At 52.6% G+C, this 21,620-nt stretch overlaps 6 protein-coding genes across 6 annotated transcripts; 3 read left to right on the top strand and 3 right to left on the bottom strand.

The window, feature by feature from the left end:
- The first annotated feature begins 3,598 nt into the window (after positions 1 to 3,598).
- WHR41_09129 (uncharacterized protein) lies at positions 3,599 to 5,971 on the top strand. Its single transcript, XM_069377733.1, has 2 exons — positions 3,599 to 4,575; positions 4,634 to 5,971. Exons 1-2 carry the CDS (start codon positions 4,329 to 4,331, stop codon positions 4,732 to 4,734), a joined length of 348 nt encoding a protein of 115 aa, XP_069225369.1. The 5' UTR covers positions 3,599 to 4,328; the 3' UTR covers positions 4,735 to 5,971.
- Positions 5,972 to 7,283: 1,312 nt separating this feature from the next.
- Positions 7,284 to 7,598, bottom strand: WHR41_09128 (uncharacterized protein; the record flags this gene model as incomplete). The annotated part of the gene is made up of 1 exon (XM_069377732.1): positions 7,284 to 7,598. One exon carries the CDS (start codon positions 7,596 to 7,598, stop codon positions 7,284 to 7,286), a length of 315 nt encoding a protein of 104 aa, XP_069225368.1.
- A 567-nt stretch (positions 7,599 to 8,165) lies between these two features.
- Positions 8,166 to 11,187, bottom strand: WHR41_09127 (uncharacterized protein; the record flags this gene model as incomplete). The annotated part of the gene is made up of 8 exons (XM_069377731.1): positions 8,166 to 8,794; positions 8,847 to 8,907; positions 8,967 to 9,136; positions 9,190 to 9,732; positions 9,781 to 10,734; positions 10,795 to 10,847; positions 10,901 to 11,032; positions 11,082 to 11,187. 8 exons carry the CDS (start codon positions 11,185 to 11,187, stop codon positions 8,582 to 8,584), a joined length of 2,232 nt encoding a protein of 743 aa, XP_069225365.1. The 3' UTR covers positions 8,166 to 8,581.
- Positions 11,188 to 12,530: 1,343 nt separating this feature from the next.
- On the top strand, positions 12,531 to 13,644 carry WHR41_09126 (uncharacterized protein). Its single transcript, XM_069377730.1, has 5 exons — positions 12,531 to 12,584; positions 12,652 to 12,733; positions 12,792 to 13,061; positions 13,130 to 13,323; positions 13,384 to 13,644. Exons 1-5 carry the CDS (start codon positions 12,575 to 12,577, stop codon positions 13,518 to 13,520), a joined length of 693 nt encoding a protein of 230 aa, XP_069225370.1. The 5' UTR covers positions 12,531 to 12,574; the 3' UTR covers positions 13,521 to 13,644.
- Positions 13,645 to 15,168: 1,524 nt separating this feature from the next.
- Positions 15,169 to 15,549, bottom strand: WHR41_09125 (uncharacterized protein; the record flags this gene model as incomplete). Its single annotated transcript, XM_069377729.1, has 1 exon — positions 15,169 to 15,549. The coding sequence occupies one exon, from the start codon at positions 15,547 to 15,549 to the stop codon at positions 15,169 to 15,171; it is 381 nt and encodes a 126-aa protein (XP_069225367.1).
- Positions 15,550 to 17,130: 1,581 nt separating this feature from the next.
- WHR41_09124 (uncharacterized protein) lies at positions 17,131 to 20,655 on the top strand (the record flags this gene model as incomplete). The annotated part of the gene is made up of 1 exon (XM_069377728.1): positions 17,131 to 20,655. One exon carries the CDS (start codon positions 17,131 to 17,133, stop codon positions 20,653 to 20,655), a length of 3,525 nt encoding a protein of 1,174 aa, XP_069225366.1.
- Between the last annotated feature and the right edge of the window lie 965 nt (positions 20,656 to 21,620).

Below are 21,620 nucleotides of genomic sequence, written 5' to 3'. Positions count from 1 at the left end.
GCGGAAGCCCTATGTTCTGGTATTAGCACAAGTATGCACGGAATCTATCGGAATATGTCGACCCCACCTCTTGCTGGCATATTCATTGGGCGCGACGGCTGAACATGCCACTCCGCCAATCGTGATTGGCAGCTTTCATGGAGCTGTCCTAGCGTGGCCAACCCCGCACATGCTGCTGGGTCATAGGAATAACCATCGTCCAGTATGATCCAGTATCGACCGCGAGAACCCGGTATGACGAATCCTCTGCGCCAAGTGAGTGACGAAAGCACCCCGCAGACACGATGGGCGTCATCGTGAGCTCAGCCCAGCTCTGCCATTTCAGCATCCAGTCGAAGAGTACAAGTAGGAGCTCGTGTTCTTACCTGAAAGAAATTTTATCGTACCTTCACAGAGAAAAGCCGAATATTATTTAGAAAGCTTCTTAATTTTCAGGCACAAATCGAATCCGACCTCCAATAAGATGGCAAGCTGCGAATGCAAGACCTGCTGTGGCGGGAACGGTTGCAATGGAAAGTGCGGATGCACCTCTTGCGGTGTATGTCACCATAACCCCCTTTTTATATTTTGATGGTTACCAAGAGCTACCTTGATGGACGGCTACCTTGATGGACGGCTACCTTGATGGACGGCTACCTCGATGGCCAGCTACCTTGATGGTAGCGGCTGTTGGGTTTCAGTCTTCGCGAGTCTAGCTAGCTGACCCTGACATCCAGTGCAAGTAAACCAATCCTTCCAAATCTCGATCTCGATGCAAGGTATCTTTTAGCCAACCAGGCCTCCGCCTCTTGTTGACATCCAAGTCACACTGTGGAGGATTTGTGAAGTGGAAATGGGCGAGCACGGTCGTTCAGGGAGGCCCGGGTCGATCGGGGGTTCCAGTTATGGTTGACTTAATAGGAAACAGTCAAATGAAACCACTGTTGAAATCCTTTGGCATGTCACACGTATCTCAATTCTCATAGTGATGTCGTTCGCTTTGACATGGATGTTCCAAAGTATGTTCCACCAATGCATGCGACTAACTGCGTACGGACGAAGCTTCTAGAGACGGTTGGATAGATGACCCTAACCACGGGCTCCAACCGATGAACGTCAAGCGACCAACAGATTCACGTTGTTTGCTAACGGAGCCTTCGACTCCAAGGACGGAGCAGGCATCGTGTGGAAAGAAACTGTTGCACGAGAGGGTCACCTCTCGTTTGTATAAATTTGTGGGTAGATAGGTTGTTGTTCTTGTTTAGGCGCGCGGCCTGGTAGACCGGGCCTTTCGATCTAGTGTCTTGGCAAGCTAATCCTGCGATCTGCGACTTGGATTCCCAAAGTGCAAGCTTGGCAATGGTACGCATACCCAATAAGGGACCCTATTCTGTTCGTACCCTTTAAGAAAAACGCTGTTCGTTAAGCCTTTTGGCTGTTCGGGTGTGCCATAGGGAGTCTTGGCAATCACGTGATATTATACTAGAGTGCTCATCGACATCATCGTAAAGTACTCCAGGCTCCTGCTGCAGCTCTCTCTCTCTCTCGAAGTACGCGTCGACCGGACGCGCTTCGTCGTGGATTTCTCGGCCGAATGTTTTCCCCGGCATGATGGCCTCAGGGTAGGGGTTGGGGCAATGCTCGAATTCGGCATTTAAGTTATGACCAAACATGCTCGGACGCGCACAAAACCAGGCTTGCCAGAGGTACTACGTTGTGTCATACTGTTCGTTAAGAAAATTCCTTGTTCAATTCCCTACCCTTTAAGAAAATCTCTACCCGCACAGGGTACCCTTTAGTGTTCGTACCATTGACAAGCTTGCCAAAGTGCCTCGGCCTGCGACAGAAACCGGTCGCTGTAAGACAAAGACAACATCACTGGGAAAGCACCTGACTTCAGTCGATGCCGACACTTGGCAAGTAAGCGCTAGACCTAGAGGGGAAGCAGTATTGATGTCGCGAGACTGCCGCGTTCACGCGTTGAGGCCGAAAGGGAAGTCAGCATGAGTTCCACGTCTATAAACAACACTACTGAGATCCGGTGTTCCATATGAACCGATATTTTATTCTAAACCATCTCTTGTCGGGTTCTACGCGTGAGCGTGACATCGTCGCGACACCAATTCTACTGCCATCTTGGGTTTAGCCTTACTAGCCAAGTGGTCACATATCAATGGTGACAACGCCTGCAGAGCCAAAATTCATGCTCGTTGTTGATCAATTCCGATCAGTAGCTTTGTGCGCAGTGTCATCCCTATTTCATACTTGAGGTAATGACAGTCATATATATATAATACATGCCGTTTAGGTAACAACAATCCTGCCGGACGGAGAGCGCACACCTTCACGTGATGTCCGGTGTGAGTAGCTGCTATGCAGTGAAATCAAGTGCGCTACAGAAGAGCGATGATCCCACGTGGCAGTCTTGCAACAAAGTCATCACTCGATGACACCTACCCATCGAAAACGCCCGACATTGTCGATGAGCAAGAGTTGGAATGAAGACGCACAAAGTGCACTGGAGCGCGATGAGCCCGCCAGCTCGCGCAGAAAGACCAAAACACCGGCTCATGTCATGACATGAGTCACATCGGACAAAAGCCCAGCACGAGCGCCTAATGGGCTCGACCAGCCGGAGACAACACGGCAAGCACAGCAGACGCTACGTGTCAGCAGGGAGTGAAAACGAGCTTCTTGTACCTCGCACACGAGAGGGAAAGAGGCGGACAGCAAGAAAGTCAGCACGGGTATGTGCCTCGGCCTCGGCAGGCACTTCCCGGGAGGCAAGCAGCATGGACAAGACAGCGTACACCTCCAGCACTGGAGATGTCCAGCCTGTGGTACGTGGAGAATAGAGGAGCGAGGCAGAGAGAAGGAGATGAAGGTCAGCAGTTGCGACCACCAAGACAAGCAAGTAGGAGGGCATTGAGCCCAAAAAGCCGTGGCGCCTTGATGAAGGCGGGATGGCGAGCAGGATTGTACGGTAAAGGATCAAGGCGAGAGCACAGATAGAAGACCTAGAAATACCTGTGACTTAGCCCAGGCCTGTCATAAGCTATACAGCTTGAATACAGTATGGTTGAATAAAGAAAAATAAAGAAACAACAACAATCCTTCTAAGCAGCAGTATTGGAGCAGGAACCAATCGTATGAACAAGCAACCTGCTTATTCACAACTCTCGTCCTCGTTCCACAGTCGATAGCCGTGCTGCCTATCCAGGGTGTTGAATATTGCCGGACAAGAGATCCAGACCGACACAGACCCACGCAAGGTATAAAGCAGTGGATGGCCCCAGCAGTAGATACACAACTGAACCAACTCTTTCACACCAAATTTCATCACAGGGATGCCTTTTGGTATGACAAGCCGCCTTGTACCCTTTGACGCGCCGCCAGTCGACACCCGGTGAGCTTAGGACTTGGGATTCTTCGCAGTTTCAATCAGCGAGCGACGGCCGCCATTGGCGGTTTCGGGGGTCGCCGAGCTCGGTTGTGTCATTGTCTCAAGCTCACGTGCGGGCATGAACTGGCGGGCGCTGCAGTAGAAGATCGATCCGCCAAGCTGGGTCGCGCGTGATGTTGCCAAAGGCCAAGGTAGTTTCTCGGTATTTCGAACTCGCGCGCAGCTGCTCGCAATGCAGCTCTGGAGCATGGTGACCATGCACCCATGATTCGCGCCCTCTAAAGCGAGCGAGAAGCGGAAATGCCAGAGCACGGTGGTCGCACGTCAGCGGCGTAAGGCGAGTTCTTCGAAGGCGCTCGCGGCATTTGTGTGCCAAGGTGAAAGGCGCGCAAATGGCTCACGTTGTCGGCAAACAGCCCGCGAAACGCCCAGGGATTCCGCACAAATGTCGCATCGGCTGGCTAGGGATGCACGGCTGTCGCACGCAGGAAGCGTTCGCGATTCTAAGAGACCTTCCTTGTTCCGACTTGCACTTTTCACTACTCGCGTCACTAGAACGAAATCACATATCGCTAGTCTCTATCTTGCGCCCAAGTTCCCGAGTATCTCCATGGTCTCTCAGCGTTACAGTGCAACACGGCACAGCGCTCCTTGCCTCGTCAATAGGTGAAACACATGCTTCAGCAGACCCCGAGGTCTTCGACATCATCCTTGATTCGTCGTCTTCGGGAGCAACCAAGGCCGGCAACCGCGCCACGAGGGCTGTTGGGTAGAGGGAGCATACAGATATCGCATCCGGGCTTCCAGGTCTTGCTTTTATTCCGCGGCCGAAGAGGCTTACTGCCACAGGGGATCTCTTGCATAAGGCAGGCCGACACTAAGACTCGCGGCACTAAAACGAGCGCGGCCAGCCTGAAGGGAAAGAAGCTTTCATTCTCTTCCTTTTATGTTTCGCAGCCAAGCTCAGCCCCGTTTCAATCCCGACGACAGAAGTATGCCGCGATTACGATGGGTTTTACACATACAAGCACAGTTTTGGCGGGTGCTGATGGATCTGGGCATGTTCTTTCAAAGGCTCACGCCTCCCCGCCCACGGCAACCGGCATTCAAGAAGACCATTCAGTCAACAATTAGTAAGACGCAGGGACAGATCTACTTGTACTTCTATGTGCCACCACAGTACGAGAGACAGGGTAAAATTTTCAACGACATAAGGAACTATGAACAAAACATTGATACCGGTAATATCAGGAAGGCAGTCTACCAGCGGACAAGCAGCAGCGGACGAGTTGCACAGACGGCCCGCCCATGCACTCAAAGCACTCAAGCACAGTGTTCTTATCCTGTCGTGATCAACTTTCACGGCGGAGGTTTCACGCTCGGTGCGCCCACAGATGATGCTCGCTGGTGCACCACTGTCGCTGACGAATGTGGGGCTGTCGTCGTGAGCGTGGGCTACCGTCTTGCGCCGGAATACCCATTCCCAAATGCAGTGGAAGACGGCGTAGATGCCGTAATCTGGGTACACAAGCACGCTGTGGACCTTGGGATTGACAGGGAAAAGATCGCGATATCCGGCTTCAGCTCTGGTGGCAATATGGCCTTCACAGTATCGTTACGCCTACATGATTATATGATGGGTTCTTTGCCCAAGCAAAACCACCCTTCTCGCTTCAACGCGGAGTCAAGGTGTCAAAGCTCCATCTCGCATCCCTCGTTGCCGACAAAAGCCAGCCCAAATGGCCATGCCGGCTTCGTTGATCCGCTGGAACTCTCAGAGCATATTTCCTCTCCACCCAATGCCGACACTACCACCACTTCCCACAACGTCACATCTACTGGGCCGTTCCCCATTGCTCTCCGTGCAGTCGTCGCCTGGTATCCCAGCATAGATTACACGCGGACTCGCGAACAGCGGCGCGCGACCTGCTTCAGGAAAGATCAAGAGCTGTCTTCACTCTTCACCAACCTGTTCGACGGAAGCTATTTGTATCCACCGGACTCCATTGCACTTGAGTCGCCCTACCTGAGCCCAGGTGTCGCGCCAACGGCACTGCTGAAAGAGGGTTTGCCCAACGACATAATCATGCTCTGCTGCGAGTGGGACATGCTGCTGGCTGAGGGCCTGGACTTCCGTGATCGCCTGCTCTCGCCTGAGATTGATAAGCGCCTCTCTTACATTCTAGTTGAGGGTGTGCCGCATGGCTGGGATAAGGCGCCAAATCCTTTCCACCCGGCGCGTGACGTGCGCGAATATTATCTGCGCGCGTGCGGAGAATTGGAAAGGATTTTTCGAAGTAATTAATGTTGTCGTTTTCTGATAACGCGGGAACGCGACGTGCTCGCAATGACTAGTGCACGGTTTGTTGTTTTTCCGTGGAAGAGGCATGATGTACTGTACCGCCTACTCTGCTATTCTACCCCCGAAGGCGATGTTTTCCGAACCTTGCGCAAGGCCCAGCGATTGTTTCGCCGTGAGAAGAGGAGTACAGTCAAAGCTCGTTACAACAATATGCTCGGTGACACGGAGGTGTATTGTACTATCGCGAGCATTGCTCTATCGAACGGTCACGTGCTCACACCAAAGAAAATACCTATTCATTATTTGGTGTAAAGTAGGCCTCATTAGCTGACTGTTTTGAGGCTGTCAAGATGCCTCTTGCGCACCACCTTCTCGTACCTCTCAATCCAGCTAATATACGAGGCCTCACAATGCTCTGATTGTATCTCACCAATCTCGATACTCTCCAAAAGCCTGAAGACCTGCATTGGTGACACTGTTGGCAGGACCTCCACGCCCTCATTATCTGATTCCTCCTCTTCAACAGGGCTGAACACCTCTATTAGGTGTGTATTGAGATCATCTATGTCATCCGTAACCTCCTCTTCATCCAAATTGAGGAGCTGATCCACGCTCATCAACTGCTGGATCCGTTGCTGCCTCTCGAGCTGTATAAGGTCAGATTGAAGCTCACTTCTCACGTCCGTAACCTCCGAAGGAGGTGGTGTTATTGAAGGATTCAGGTTGATCTTGGAGTGAGCCCAGCAGTTGGTGATTGCTGTGCTAGTAACCTCATCCCATGCGTGAACAGAGTACTGAATCGCCTTGAGGACGTTCATGGTATCAAGGGCGTTCAATCCGACAGCGTTCTGTGAAAGCATATAGCTGATCCACCTCCTGCGGTAGCGTGCTTTGAAGGCAGCGATAATACCTTGATCCAGCGGCTGGAGCTTGCTCGTGGTATTCGGTGGTAGCCAGCAGATCTCGGTATTAACTAACCCTGAGCCTAGTGGTAATGCCTCGAGCTCAGCAACAGCGCAGCAGCGCTTTGGTGAGCACTGAAGTTATCCAGCAATAGGATAACCTTACGGCCGGCCACAGTATTGTCGAACCACCGCAACCATGCCACCATGATATCCGTAACCATCCATGCCTTCTTGTTCGCTCTCCATTTGATACCAAGTCGCTCAACGTCCTCCACTCCAGCTGCTTTGAAGCAACGTGGCTTCTTATATTTGCCAATAATCCACATAGGCAGTTTGTGAGAGCCGGTCGCGTCTGTACAATGGTGTATAGTTATCCTGTTCTTTGTCTTCTTCATGCCAGGGCAGCCAGGTAGCCGTTCAGTCGAGAGGCTCCGATCTGGTAACATCTTCCAAAAGAGGCCAGTCTCATCACAGTTATACTGATCTTCAGGAGCATACTGAGCAACACGCGCCTGGATCCGAGCCAGATCAGCAGCCATGCTTGCCTCGTCAATACCGCCAGCTTCGCCGTGTTGTCTGAACGACCTGATGCCGTGCCTCTGTTTGAAGTTGCCTAACCAGCCGTCGCTGAATGGCGGCACAGGTAGGTCCTTGTATTGAGGTAGGTGGTTCCAAAAGAAGCGCGCCTGCATCCTTACCACCTCGCCGGTGATGATAAGGTTTTTCTGTTCGTGAAGGAAGAAGCCGTATAACGCCTTTTCGAGGTCCGGATAGGCCTGATACCGTTGCGTTTACGGTCAGGTTGGCGAATAGGTGCTGCCTCAGCGCTGTCGAGATGACTATAGCTGGATCCGAGAAACTGACTGACGGACCCCTGCGTGATAGGCTTGCCAAATTGGCTCTCAAACCACGCGCGGAGCTCCTGTTGATTGAGATGAGGATGCTGTGCATGATAAGAGCGAAGCGACTGCTTCTCAATCACGGTGAAGGCAGTGCGTTTGGGTGGCATTATCTCGCTGTACAGCAATACCTCACCAGAGGTATTCCAGAACGATAGCAATATTCAACAAACGAGATTATTGCTATTTTGTGTGGGCCCCAAGACGGGGCCAGACGAGGGCATTACACTAACGAGATTATTGCAATATCGGATATTGTTCTAACGAGCTTTGACTGTAGTTGGTATGACAGACGGCGACATTACCGCTATCTTCATTCACAGCCTGAACATCCATTCCGCAGGATCGAGAGCACGCCAGCGAAGGCGTGGAAGAGGACGGGCGGCCGAAAGTCCGACATCAGGAGAGGAGAAGGACAATAGAACGGCGCCGTGGCGATGCTACATGCATGTGCCACCGTGAGCGGCTGACTATTGTGGGTAAGACAGGAGGCAGCGGGCATCATTTCCACGACGCGCTTCGTGGTACAGGGATAGAATGCTCGTCACGACACCACAGAGGGCGGATTGTCTATCACCTGATTGAAAGGCTGACTATTCTGCTCTCGGGAGCAATTTGTTCCTGTTAGCATGTTGCACCACAGATTCTCTTCGCTTCCCCGGTGGCGGACAACCTTCAAAGGGGGAGCTACAAGCCTACAACCAACCCATTGGTCTAGAGTATTTCCATCTTTGACCATACTGTCAGCGGTCGCGCATGATCGCTCTATCTCTGCAATTTCAGTCGCCGACTTGATTAAGCTTGACTCTTCAAGGTCCTCGACGCTACACTCGGCCCGCTATCTAATGAGGGTGCTAGAACCTTTCCCAGAGACGAAAATTGCTTCGACGCTGCAGTATAACGTCGGAACCCAAACTGTTCATCCAATTAGAGAGCGCCAAGTGAGGTTCATGATACGTTTTGTCTCGCCATGCTTTCTTTATGTGTTTCGTACTATACTAGCGATCGTAAGATCCAATAGCTTCCCAACCTAATCTTTTAATCCTCGCGTCATAGTTAATGCGTTTTATTTCGGCATACGGAAACCCCGTGCTCACACCAAAAAGGCGGAGAAAGCGACGATCAAAACCGCTTCCAAGAGTTGGGGACCAGGGGATAGTCTATACGCGGGAGAGCTCGTTTGAGCGGTGGTGCCGGACGACGAACTAGGAACATTACTCGAATTTCCCAACCACGTCAGATTAGTGGAGCCGAGTAGAGCGGGGAGACGATCTTCTCCCTCAACGAGCACTAATGCCATCCCGCTCTATCACCGAAGAGGTCAGCGTTTGCAATATGAGAACATCGTGTAGACTCACCAAAAGATGCCACTGTATATGACAGTGAAAAAGCCACGCACCCGGGTTGTCAGACACGTATCTAGAATGCAAAGCGTCAGCAAGGTCAAACTCTCTTCATGATCACGCGGGAAGACTAACCGTATGACTGCCCAGCCTGAGGCAGGCAACTCAACCGTGTCACGGTAGGGAGGGTCATCCAGATTGACTAGGGAACTTGGCACATCTTGAACTGATGAGTACGGGAATTCTCCCTCGCCGCTGCCCAGGATCCAGAACTTGTGGCCGTGGAGATGCATAGGATGGCCCATCTGTAACTGAATTAGCCGAGGACGACTGTTTGAAAGCATATCTCTAGGCATACCGTGTCCATAGAGTCAGGGGCAACTCTCATGATCAGATCAATAGTTGTGTTGAAGGGCATGAACATCGTAGTGCTGGCATTCCATCCGTCCGAAATGTTCCCATAGATCACTGGCACCTTGGGTTCAGAATACGAGTACTTGTCGACGACCCAAGAGACGACTCCAGTTTGGTTGATGTTGAGGACTCTCGTGGCGACGTTATTGTGGCGTGGAGGCGCAATGAGATCAAAGGGCCCAAGGTTCTGCGGCCGTAGAGTGGACGCCGTGGACTTAGCAGAGCCATTCACCAGCATGTGAACGTCACTTGTCTCATCTCCAAGCATCGACATGGTCTGATTGTTCTTCGGCCTGGGAGGTGGTGATTCCATAGCACTCATAGAGCTCTCATTGACGCCGCGCGCATAACGTACCACCGCGAGGTCTTCGATAACTTGTTGCATGTCCCCGACGGGAATCGAAGCGAAGCGTAGAGCGTAATCGCCAGGCGTCTGATCGAGCTTGATCATCACTGAGTAGCGCTCGCCAAGACTCATTGGCAATACCTTTGACAATCAGCGATGCCAAGTTTGCGAGTGAATATCCAAACTTACCTCAACCTCTTGCATTTTGACAAAGAGTCCGTCCGCCGCATATACGTACATCGTATGCGAGTCCAACGACACCGTCAACTTGGTGGTGGAACCAGCATTCACAAGGTTGAGGGCCAGCCAGCCTGAAGAGAAATTCGCGGGGATCGTAAGCAAAGGCGCCATGGTCTCGGTGCAGGTCTCCGGAGGGAGATCACTCGCATTAAAGCCAGGCCTGAACATTGTGGGCGGCATACAACCACGAGGACCAAGGGACATGTCCATGCTCGACATGTCCATCATCTGTCTCTTTTGCTGTCGCATTGGGTGCGCAGTAGAACTCGGAAGTGCTGACATTGTCATTGACATTTCGTCGGTTGTAGATGATTCATCCGCCATACCATCCATCAAGGCCATGTCCATCGATGCAGCAGAAGATGACCTGGACAATTCGGCAGTGTCAGAAGGCGGCATGAACATCGACATACTCTCGTCGGGTGCCATCGACATCGGAACTGTGTCAGAGGATGCCATTGACGTCGACGTGGTGTCTGAGGATTCCATGGACATCGAACTAGAATCATCAGACCCCAAGCACAAACTCGGCCCGCAATCCAGGACTGCCTGCGGCAAGCACTGCACTCTGCCCAAGCCATTGGCAAGCAGGCTGTTCACGCAATGCGGAAACACACCCGTGCGGTTGTATTCTCGCAATACCGTATCCGAGACCTCATGATACCAATCCGTGAGAAGGACTGGGAAAGCATCTCGCTCCGCCTGAAGTAAGGCCTCAGCTTCGCCGTCACTTGAGGCAAGCGACTCGAAGGGGCGGGAGCGGGATCGCTTGGGGTGGATGTTCAAAGGCCCGCGGATCGCATCATTGTAATAGGCGCGGAAATGGGAGTGATACCAGTAGAAACCGTACTCGTTTGACAGATCGAATCGATACGTGAAGTTGCCTCCGGGGGCGATAGGGTACTGAGACAGAGGTTAGCTACCTGCAGGGAATGCGGAACCGCAAAGCTAGGACGATCTAACCTGGGTGACACCAGGCACACCGTCCATGTGCGGTGTTCCACGTTGAAGGATGCCTGTAGAGCTCTGATTAGCAAAGAGCGGCTGACAACGAGGAGATGCGACGTGCCGTGCCAGTGGATGGTGGTTTCGACGGGGAGATCGTTCTTCACGAAAACCTCGAGGGTGTCGTCCTCGTTGGCTTCGATGAGCGGAGCAGGATGCTGACCGTTGATCAAATAGACCGGGCGGGAGAATCCATCTGTAACGCCGTTAATGATGGACTCGACCATGTGGCCGCTTCTACGAACCGGGCGCCGCCTCTCCCTCGTGGACAGTGAAGTTGTAGGATCGCACTTCTGCCAAAGTGGACGCAGTGAGAAGGCTGAGCAGCGAGAGGCCTACGAGACAGAACATGGTCGCGTGGGCAAGATACGAGTCGATTCAAATCGACTGCGTAGGGGCGATATATAGTGGCCGGTGGAAAGCGCCTCCTGAAGAGCCTATATACTTGTCAGTTGGACATACACTGCCACATATCGTCTAGCCCCGCGGCACAGACGTTCCAGCCCTGGTATGGCGCCACCGCAGAAGTCGCGCAGCACAGGGCGGACCGCGCATCAATCCGAATTGAGACATGCAGCCTTCTGCGGCGCTAGGTCGTGCTCAGGAATTTCAAACCAACCAAGCATCATAGCAGGCGGCGAGGTCGCCGAGGAGAAGCTCGAGCCTGCGCGGTTTGTGCGCCGGACCACCAGAGCGGTCCTCTGTCTTCATGCGCGATTTGCGCGTCAAAGCCAGTCGTGAGGGTGACACGGGAGCTACCGTAACAGAAAAGGTTTCGGTATGTTCTTGGCGCCAGCTTGGTCATCTGCCGCTAGCCAAAACGTCGATCCTTCTCGCCGCCTCCACGCCGGGGAACGCTAGCGTTGCGTGTATGAGGAGACTGTTGTCAGCTCCGCACGCAAAGCGAACGAACGTGTGACTTAGCCTTGTACCAGCCCACATGGAGAAGGGCTCAGACGCTTATGACAAGAAAAACTTCCGCAATGCGGTTGCACGCTTAATTGCGCGCCAAAGTCTTGCTCACAATGTTGTTGAGTCGAAAAAGTTTCGGGCTATGTGCCTAACCCTCAATTACGAGGCTGAGCACGCCCTTATTTCCTCACCATTCGTCTATACCTCGGCGCATTGCCTCCAATTTCGAATTTCGACGCCCGCTCTAATGGAGGCCTTGCACCAAGGTCAGAGCGTGATTCAGCTTTGTACGGATAGCTGGACCTCGGGTCTTGACAAGCAGCGTGAATTTCAAGCGATCATGGGTGGCTTTCTCTGCCTTGATGTATCTTATGATTGGTGTTTCGTTCGCAGGAGCTTGGGAGACCAGCGGGGGGGCCCATCCATTCGTGCCCCCCTCTGTAGCTTACGTGGCCATCCCATGCCGCCGTGTGGCGTCATGCTGGAGGAGCCAAACTCAAACATAACACTTACGCTTGCAACATGCTTTGCTTCCTCGTCCAGGCATGGAGCCTCTACACGTTTTGTTGCCATGTCTCTCCCGTGCACGCTCACGTGGAATCGATCTTATTCTCAAAACTCTACACCTTACCACTACAGCTTTGACATCACTCTCTTCTTGTCAGTCGGGAATACGATCTTCGCAGTTTCATTCGTCCTTCAAACTAGGAAACCGTCTAGCCTTCCCGCTTATCTGTACTATTGGGGTTTCAATAGGATGCCAGACAGTAGCGTGACACCGATGCTGTACCTCGCCCTTATAGGGCTTCCGATCGTCTCGGCTTGTATGTGGTCTGGTATGTTGGCGATCTAATCCACCATACTTTTCGTGTTCGCAGCGGCTAATCGCTCTTTCATCTTAAGGTATGCTTATAGGGATGCTTGTCGCATGGTTCTCCGACGGCCACCCCAAATATTATAGCATGGCAGACAATCAACACCTCGCGTAAGTCAAAGGACTTGACAGTTCAAATAACGGGTTTCCTAACTGATTGGACGAAAAGATACATCTCAGATATCGGAGCCCAACGACTGAAAGCGTTGTTCGTTACAGGATGTATCGTCACGACGTTACTCTTCAATACCGCCATTGCCTCCGAATGCCACTTTCGGCGTAAGGGTTTACTTGGACAAGGGTCTGGGACGCACTCCAAGTATACGTCCATTCTTTCACAGACCTTTGCCTCTTGTGGCGCTTTAGGTCTGATTTTGCTATCGATCTTCGATACTGCTAATCACGAGACTGCGCACAATGTTTTCCTTTTCATCTTCATGTAAGTTCACCAGCGAGGACGTGTCCCGCTTGGAAGCTACCTAAAGGCCTTCGCTGACTGTTATTCAGTCTAGGCTACCTTGCAAGCGCGATCTGCTACTGCCTAATCTACCTGCGGCTTTGGAGACCTCACAGGCAGGCAAGCGATCTGCGGACAAGTTTAGCAGTCAAAGTCACATTCACCGTCCTTGAAGCACTACTCGTCGTCGCGTTTGCCTCGCTTATGGACACTAAGAGGAACGCTGCAGCTGCTGTTGAGTGGAGTAAGTGTCCACTTCTCTTGTGATGCCCTGAAATACAATGGCTGCGCTGACGCATATTAGCAATCGCGTTCATTTTCTCTTTCTACATCCTATCTTTCGCTTACGATTTCGCTCCCCTAGCAACTCGGAAGATGCCGGCCCGTAACAGTGCCCATATTGAGCTGTCTAATTCCTTATCGCGGTCATTTTTAACATAGCGGAAGAGCTCAGAAGGCACGTAGATTTCTCGAAACGCTTAGAATAATGATAGTTAAGATTCCGGGCAGTAAAGGCACGTGGTTAGCTTCGAGCGAAATTTATTACTTAGATCTACGCGTAACATGGTTCATCAGTAGGTATCAGAAGAATCACCCCGACTGCTTACTACTTCCGTTCAGGATCGGCCATCTGCAGCTGCTGTTGAACAGCTAAGCGAGAGCCATCACCGGGATGCTGTCATCTGCACCATTCCCCGCACAATTCTTTTGAATCATATTGTATGCAAGCTATTTAGCTTATGACACAACCAGCTAGTCCCTAGAAGGCTTTTTGATCCTCAGTTATGCTCTTGCTCTGCACCATCTCTTGCGCTCCTACTCGCCATCCCGGCTTCATCGACACGCCACGGCTTTTGGGCCTTGACGCCTCATACTGTCCTGTCAGTTCGTATCATCGCCTCCCTTCCTCAGCCGTCCTCCCCAACTCCCACACATTCTTTCTCGTATTCTTGATCAAGTCGGTCAATGTCCCACTCGTCGAGCTTGTCCCGCTCTCGGCTCTCCGACTTCTGCCCTCTTCCCCACTGCCGTAGTCTCGAGGAACCAGTGTGTCCAGCAATCAATCACTTCAATTCAATTCTATCGTTATTGATTGATCAATCAATCAATCAGACCTGTAATTTAAAGTGGGTCAATTCAATCAGAGAGATCCGTCGATTGATTTGATTTGATATTCCATTATCCTGGTGTAACTTAGCCTTACGGATCCATGCAGGCTGCTGGTATGTATGGTATTCAAGGAGGAAAACCGTGGTTTCCGGCATCAGCCTCCACCCGGGTGAAAACTTCTTCTGAGATGAGTGGCCGCCGCCCTGCTACCAGTGATTCTGCAGTACAGTAAGAAGGTGCTGCTGTCACGGGCGGGTGTCGGTGACTCGGTGTATGCAGTGCGTGGGTATGGTTGCCAATCAGATCAGATACAGAGCTATGTACGGTCTCGGTTACAACCCAGTGGCTGCTTAGATGACGAGGACGTAGCTCGAAGAGCTACGAACAATGATGATGATGATGATGATGATAATGATGATGCTACGAACAAGCTGCAAGAGAGAAGCGCAGGTGAAGCCGAAGCCCGGCTTACCTGCCTTCCCAGCGATCACGTGCGGTGTTACGGGGATTGTGGTAATTCGACTGAGTCAGTAGCTATGCTGCTGAGTCAGGTGACCATTGCCAAGCACCTCCGCACATTGCCGAGTTGCGGCTATAGAGATGGCTGAATGCCGAGCAGCCTTAGATAGGACCATTCATTCATTCATTCTATGACCAATTATCTGCGTACTTGACAGGGATCCCAGATCCTGACCGTGACAGCTGCGACGAAAAGCTCTATCCCCTCGTGTCTCCTGCAGATGTAGCGTGACTCTGTTGTCGTGATGAGATCAGGTACCGCGTGCGAATACAAGGCGAGGCTGGCGTCCCCTCCAGTCAACCCATTCCACCTGCGCTATCCTCCTCGATGCGTTCCCTCGGCAGCTTTCTTGCCTATGCTTGGTGTTGATTCCTGTTGATGCGCCTCAAGCATACCCTTACTTGGAGCCCCAGCATAGCAGGCCTTTCAAGCAGTGGAGTCTGTCCGTCCAGCATCCTTTCACGCACCCCTTCGTCGCAATGTCCAGCGTACCATGGTTTTCAAACGGCCTCTATCCTCCTGTCTACCCGTCTCTTCCGCCCTCTCGTTCTTAACCAAACCCGACTGTACGGCAGCTACGGTTGCGGGGATACCAAACCCGCACTTCCGTCTCGTGACGGAACGACCAAGGGTTTTGTAGGCGGGCGGGAGGTAGGTGAGCCAGTTGACTGTAGGTGGTGAAATCGGCGTCGCGGGCTGTGTCTCGGTTTGTCGGCGTGTCTGCGACTGCTTAGAGGAGCTGATGATGAAAGACCGCGCTGGGCGCTCCAGGTCGCTTTTGCTCTGTCTTGATTGTTTGCTGTCGGCATCTGTGGCGTGGGAGTCTCTCGGCTCTCTCATTAATACGGCAGGAGAGGTTCGTAGCCAGCACCACGTACAGGTGGACTCCCTTCGCTGGCCTGGTCGATTGATTGATTTGATATTCCATTATCCCGGTGCAGCTCCCTTACGGGTCCATGCGGGCTGTTGCTATGTATGCTATCAAGGAGAAAAACCGTGGTGGTAACCCGGGTGAAAACTCCTTCCTCTGCAACGAGTAGCCCATGTCCTTCCGTCAGTGAGGCTATGATACAGTGAGCGGTAGCTGTGCATCTTACACGCGCTTCAGCGGTCGCCATCATCCTCATCCACGTACGTCCCCGGCCTTCGCCCCCTTCGCCTTGATTTCGCATCGTCCATAGTCCTTGCCAGCGAGAACTGGGCGAGGACGTCTCGTTGCAGGAACCACCTCGTCACCGCGCGCAAGCCTGCCTCGATCGATAGCAGCTTGGTATAGTCGGTCGTCTTTGCCTCTGCAAGCATATCTGCGCGTCCTGGCGTGTGCGCAGGACAGAACAGGATGATGTGCTTTGGAGTCTGTCTCGGCCAGCCACAATCGCAGTCTGGCTTTGAGCCCGAAGCCCCGCCGTCGAAACAGGTAGTCGTTCAACCCAATATGTTCGGTCCGTAGTAACGTTGCGGCTGTGCTCTCGGCTCTCGTGAGGCTCTCATTCGCTCGTAGTCTTCGAGTCCACTCCATTGCCGCTGCAACCGCTATATTGTCATCTTCTTTCGCTAGCGCCCGCGTTTGCTCCTTGTACTTAGTTCTAGCCTATCTGGCTGTCCAGACGTCTTCGATCTCTCTCCCGATAACCGTTTTGCTTTCGCCACGTCCAGTGAGGTACGATTGCTGCTGTATCGTTTTGGCTCTTCTCCGGAAATGGTCGATCTGTCGCACAGAGATGTTGCCTTTCGTCTTGAAGCGGCGCTGGGCCCGTTGACCGATGGTCTTGGATGTTTTTTCCACAGCATTGTCACAAAGATGATCGCTAACTTATAAGTGCTTATTTGAACACGTCATGCTCTCAGCCCTCCGAGTGCTGCGCTTCGATGCAGAAGTGTAAAGGCTGGGGGCCAACAGTATAATTGGCGAGGGATTTCGATTCGTGACGGGGGAAATCGTGCCGATGTAAAAGACAATATCTGGTTCCTTAGGATCCTAGAACTACTGCAACTCTAGCGAATTGATCCAGGCAATGCTTGATGTTTGTCACTGCAGCTGTAGAAGGTACAAATCAACAAAGTTTCAAGTTCTAGCAAGTGGCGAGGTCGCCGAGTAGAAGCTCGGGCGTGCGCGGTTTGTGCGCCAGACCACCAAAGTGGTTTTGCGTCTTCATGCGCGACTTGCGCGTCGAAGCCAGTGGTCAGGAACACACGGGAGCTAAGAGACAAGGTGTCGGTATGGTCTCGGCGCGAGGTTTGTCATATGTCACTAGCCAAAGCGTCGATCCTTCTCGCCACGCCGGGGAACGCTAGCCTTACGTGAACGTGCGACGCACAAATGCCGCTATATGTTCGCAAATAAATATGCTGTAGAAGGAGCATGTTATCCCTTACAAGTCCAGCAATCATACTTGTGACTTAATCGTCTACCAGCCCACAATGGAGAAATGCTCAGACCCCAGTGCCCCCGTTGCACTTTTGCAGACGTCCTTCCTGGTTCCCAATCTTCACTGCCCTACATGCGTCAGTCATATTACCTCTCTCATGGACGGTTTCACCCCTGCACCGGTCATCAAAAACATCTCCATCATCAACCACATCGTCACCATCGCCCACGAGAACGCGTTACCAGCTATCTCGTTAAGCGACGTGCTCACATCAGCTGGCTACGAGGTATTCGACATAATTGCTGATCCCGCGTCAAGTGAGAAGCTCCCGGCGCAGGCTGGCCCTGACGCCCATCTGGAAGAAGCGGTGCAGCGATGGGATCCGAAACGACATTCGCAAATGGATGGGTCCACTCGTCTGATGCACGACGCTAATTGCCAGGTGTGCGCCGCGTATGGCAAAACCGCGAAAGGGCCAGAAGTTCTGGAGTCTGTCGCTATATCCGATGCTGTCGACGCAATACCGCTATATCTGGCAACGCTGTCGATCGATGGTATGACTTGCAGTTCGTGCGTTGGGAACGTCACGAAAGCCCTGCAGAATGTCAGTACCGTGGACCGTGCGGACGTATCCCTCGTTGGTCGCAGCGCCAACGTGCATTTCAGGACCAACGAGGCCGAGAGCGTCACGTTCGAATTGATACGAGCTGCTGAAGACGCAGGGTATGATGCTCGGTTGATGGAAGTGACCTACGTCCCTGCAACAGCAGGTGAAAAGGAGGTCGGGGACAAGAGTGGCTCCTGGGAGGCGACATATGCGATTGAGGGCATGACTTGCAGCTCCTGCGTTGGCAAGGTTTCCTCCGCCATCAAGGAGCTCCCGTTCGTGGAACGAGCCGAAGTCAACCTCGTTGCGCATACGGGTTCAGTGACATTCAGTGGCAAGAACCACGAGGCCCTTGTTCTCAACGCGATCAATAAGGTTGGCTACAAAACCACACTCGTTGACCTTAAGCCACTTGCGAAACGAGATGTAGCTGCGTCCAGGACGATATCACTGCGGATCCATGGCATGCATTGTCCCCAATGCCCGAAGCGCGTCTCTGAAACTGTTCGGGGGCTACAGGCCGATATACAAAAGGCGCCGACGCTGGATTATCCCACCCTTACTATCTCGTACATTCCGGACGCCCCGAAGTTGACGGTACGGCGGATCATAGACGACCTCAGTGCACTCGACGATTCGTTCACTGTTGGCATTCACAAAGCGATCTCTGTCGAGCAGCGTTCTCGAGAAATGCTCGTGAAAGAACAAAGGGCAATATTTCTACGTGCAATACTGTCCATCCTCACTGCTATCCCCTCCCTGATCGTTGGCGTGGTTTACATGAACCTCGTCTCCAAGCACGACCCAGGCTACATGTATCTGATGCACCCCTTGCATGGCGTCAGCCGGGCGGAGTGGGCCAATTTCATCATGGCGACTCCGGTTTACTTCCTTGCAGCAGACCACTTCCACAGGCGAATGCTAAAAGAGGTCTACGCACTCTGGCGGCCCCGAAGTTCGGTCCCGATCGCGAAAAGGTTGTACCGCTTCGGCAGCATGAACATGCTCATCAGTTTAGGAACGACCATCGCATATTTTTCGTCTTTGGCGGAGTTGATAGTGGCCGCCTCGGACCCTTCCAAGGATATGGTTGAGAGCTCGAAGCAATCATACTTTGACTCTGTCGTATTCCTTACGATGTTTCTGCTTATAGGCCGGCTAGCAGAAGCCCGTATGAAAGCAAAGTCAGGCGACGCGATCTCAGCACTGGGCAAATTGAGGCCCGCAGAGGCGAGTCTAGTTGTGCAGAATGACAGGGATGGTAATTCTGCTGTGGAACGTGTGAGCGTGGATCTCATTGATACTGGAGATCTGGTCAGGATCCCGCACGGCTCTAGCCCTCCATGCGACGGGACATTGCTAGACGAGTCGGCCGATTTTGACGAGTCAAGTCTGACGGGGGAATCTCGCCTGGCCGGGAAGCAAAAGGGCGATGCGATCTTCTCTGGCACGATCAACCAAGGCCAGGCAATTACGATCAAAGTCACGGGCCCCGCTGGTGCGTCAATGTTGGACTCAATCATTCAGATCGTCCGTGAGGGCCAGTCCAAGCGTGCTCCTGTGGAGCGCATTGCAGATCTGCTTACGGCATACTTTGTGCCTGTAGTTGTTATCATCGCCGTTACGACCTGGATCATTTGGCTTTCCCTCGGTCTCTCAGGAGCGCTTCCACTAAGTTACCTGGACAACAACATCGGCGGTTGGCCATTTTGGTCATTACAATTCGCGATTGCCGTATTCGTCATTGCCTGCCCTTGTGGCCTAGGTCTGGCAGCACCGACCGCTCTCTTCGTCGGCGGTGGACTGGCCGCGAAACGCGGAATCCTGGTCAAGGGTGGCGGAGAAGCTTTCCAAGAAGCGAGCAATTTGGATGCCGTCGTCTTCGACAAGACCGGCACCCTCACAGAAGGTGCTGAGCCGAGGATTGTGCAACACAAAGTATTTACCGGTGTTGCCGGGCTTGAACAGTCAACTATCTTTGGAATGCTCAAAGGCGTGGAAGAGAACAGCAGCCATCCGCTTGCACGAGCCGCTGTTAATTTTGCAACATCAGAAGGCGCAGCAGTGGTGCGAACCTCTGCTTTAGAAGAAATCGCAGGCAAAGGTCTCAAAGCCATGATTGAACCGGCACATGGCTACGTTGGAGGCCGATACGAAGCTTTGGTCGGTAACGAAGCCTTGCTCCTGGACTATGGCGTAGAAGTGCCGCAAGAAGACATTGATCTTATGGACTCATGGAAAATATCTGGCTACTCGGTGATGCTCTTGGCCTGCCGCTTCTCAGGAGAGAAATGGCGACTGGGCGCTATCTTGGCTGCATCAGACCCTCTTCGTCCGGAAGCGGCAGAAGTTGTGAGGTTGTTACAAAATCGGGGTGTCGATGTTTGGATGCTTTCCGGAGACAATTCCAAGACCGCGAACGCCGTTGGTAGCCACGTCGGCATACCGCCTGGTAATATCATTGCCGGGGTGTTGCCTGCCCAAAAAGCGGAGAGAGTGAGATATTTACAGCAATCGCTCGAGCCAAGACGCGGTGGAGGTTTCCAGAGCGCCTTGACCAACAAACGAAGCCGTGCGACCATCGCCATGGTCGGCGACGGCATCAATGACGCGCCTGCTTTGGCTGCCGCGGACGTCGGAATTGCTGTCGCGTCCGGCTCAGACGTAGCCGTGCAGTCTGCCGCTTTCGTGCTGGTGCAGTCGGATCTCCGTGCGGTGCTTACCTTGGTGACTCTCAGCCGTGTGGTTTTTCGACGCGTTATCCTCAACTTTTTTTGGGCAGCTCTCTACAACATGATTGCCTTGCCCGTTGCTGCAGGGGTCTTGTATCCAATCCAGACGAGTGGTGGGTCTCGTGTCCGGCTTGATCCAGCTTGGGCCGCGCTTGCAATGGCGCTTAGCAGCATCAGCGTTGTCGCGAGCAGTCTACTGTTGCGGACTCGCATCCCCGGCATTGGTTTTCGTGAGTAGTTTCGCTTGCAAAAATCGGTGTAAATAGAGGCTAGCGCAGTAATGTAGGCAAAGGTTCAGTAATACCAGAATGTATGTGAACATGTACATACCCCAAGCCAGACATGCTGGAAAGTAAAACATTTAAGGAAGCACCCAGATATCTGCGTTAGGATAGATCCGGTGAGGTACTAGCACAATACCTCAGGGCTCTGAGGGCATGATAACATACAAAGGTGCCGGCGCAGGGAGCGGGCCTGAGAACGTAGAGAAGCACCTACGGCATAAGCAGATGGTCGGTGGGGGCGTCTAATAGGCGGTGACGGCGACGTAGAAGTCTTCCGCCACTCGTGCACATCCCTGGCTCGTGCACACTGTATTCGATAGAAGCCATGGTTGTGGAGATATCGCGTGTGAAAGGGTGTTGTTAATGAGCTGTGAAAGTGTGCACGAGCCAGGGATGTGCACAAGTGGGGGAAGACTTCTAGTCATTCACAACAACTTTGCCTACTCCGGCAATGGTTGTACATAACACCAACAGAGTTGGAATCCTGCGTCACCGCAGGCTTATTGTGACTAAACTATTTCGAACGGTTGTATGGTTAATGTGCTCTAGATCATACGGTAGCTTGCTTAACGTCAATGTAATCGTTAGAAGTCTTGGATAGTCCGTGCACGCGGACAGTCAATGCACGCGTCGCGCGTCGTACACAACACGCGTTCAATTACTTATCATCCCACCAGCATCGCACCAATGGAGGCAGCGCTTGCAGAATTAAACTTGTCACAGTCACCTTGTATAGCTGCTGTTGCTAGAAAGTATGGGGTCAAGCGTACGACTCTCAGCAGAAGATGGAAGTCATCTCATGTCATGAGCCGGTGTATTGGTCTTCCTGCAAGAGCTGGCAGGCTCATCGCGCTCCTGTGCGTTTTGTGCGTGTTTTCCCGACTCTTGCTCATCTTCAATGTCGAGTCGGCGTTGGCGG

Source organism: Cladosporium halotolerans (genome assembly GCF_011745625.1).
Source record: "Cladosporium halotolerans strain TM138-S3 chromosome Unknown Sca57, whole genome shotgun sequence".
Taxonomy (NCBI): Eukaryota; Fungi; Ascomycota; class Dothideomycetes; order Cladosporiales; family Cladosporiaceae; genus Cladosporium; species Cladosporium halotolerans.
Note: the sequence above shows the minus strand (reverse complement) of the source record. Positions and strands in the feature narration are given on the sequence as shown.

What these genes read in the sequence shown, in the direction of transcription:
- WHR41_09126 (XM_069377730.1), top strand. An exon ending in GTTTTCCTTTTCATCTTCAT is followed by an intron (nt 13,062 to 13,129) that starts GTAAGTTCACCA and finishes ACTGTTATTCAG; the next exon opens with TCTAGGCTACCTTGCAAGCG. An exon ending in TGCAGCTGCTGTTGAGTGGA is followed by an intron (nt 13,324 to 13,383) that starts GTAAGTGTCCAC and finishes GACGCATATTAG; the next exon opens with CAATCGCGTTCATTTTCTCT.
- WHR41_09129 (XM_069377733.1), top strand. Translation starts at nt 4,329, where the DNA reads ATGTTTCGCAGCCAAGCTCAGCCCCGTTTCAATCCCGACGACAGAAGT. An exon ending in ACCACAGTACGAGAGACAGG is followed by an intron (nt 4,576 to 4,633) that starts GTAAAATTTTCA and finishes CGGTAATATCAG; the next exon opens with GAAGGCAGTCTACCAGCGGA.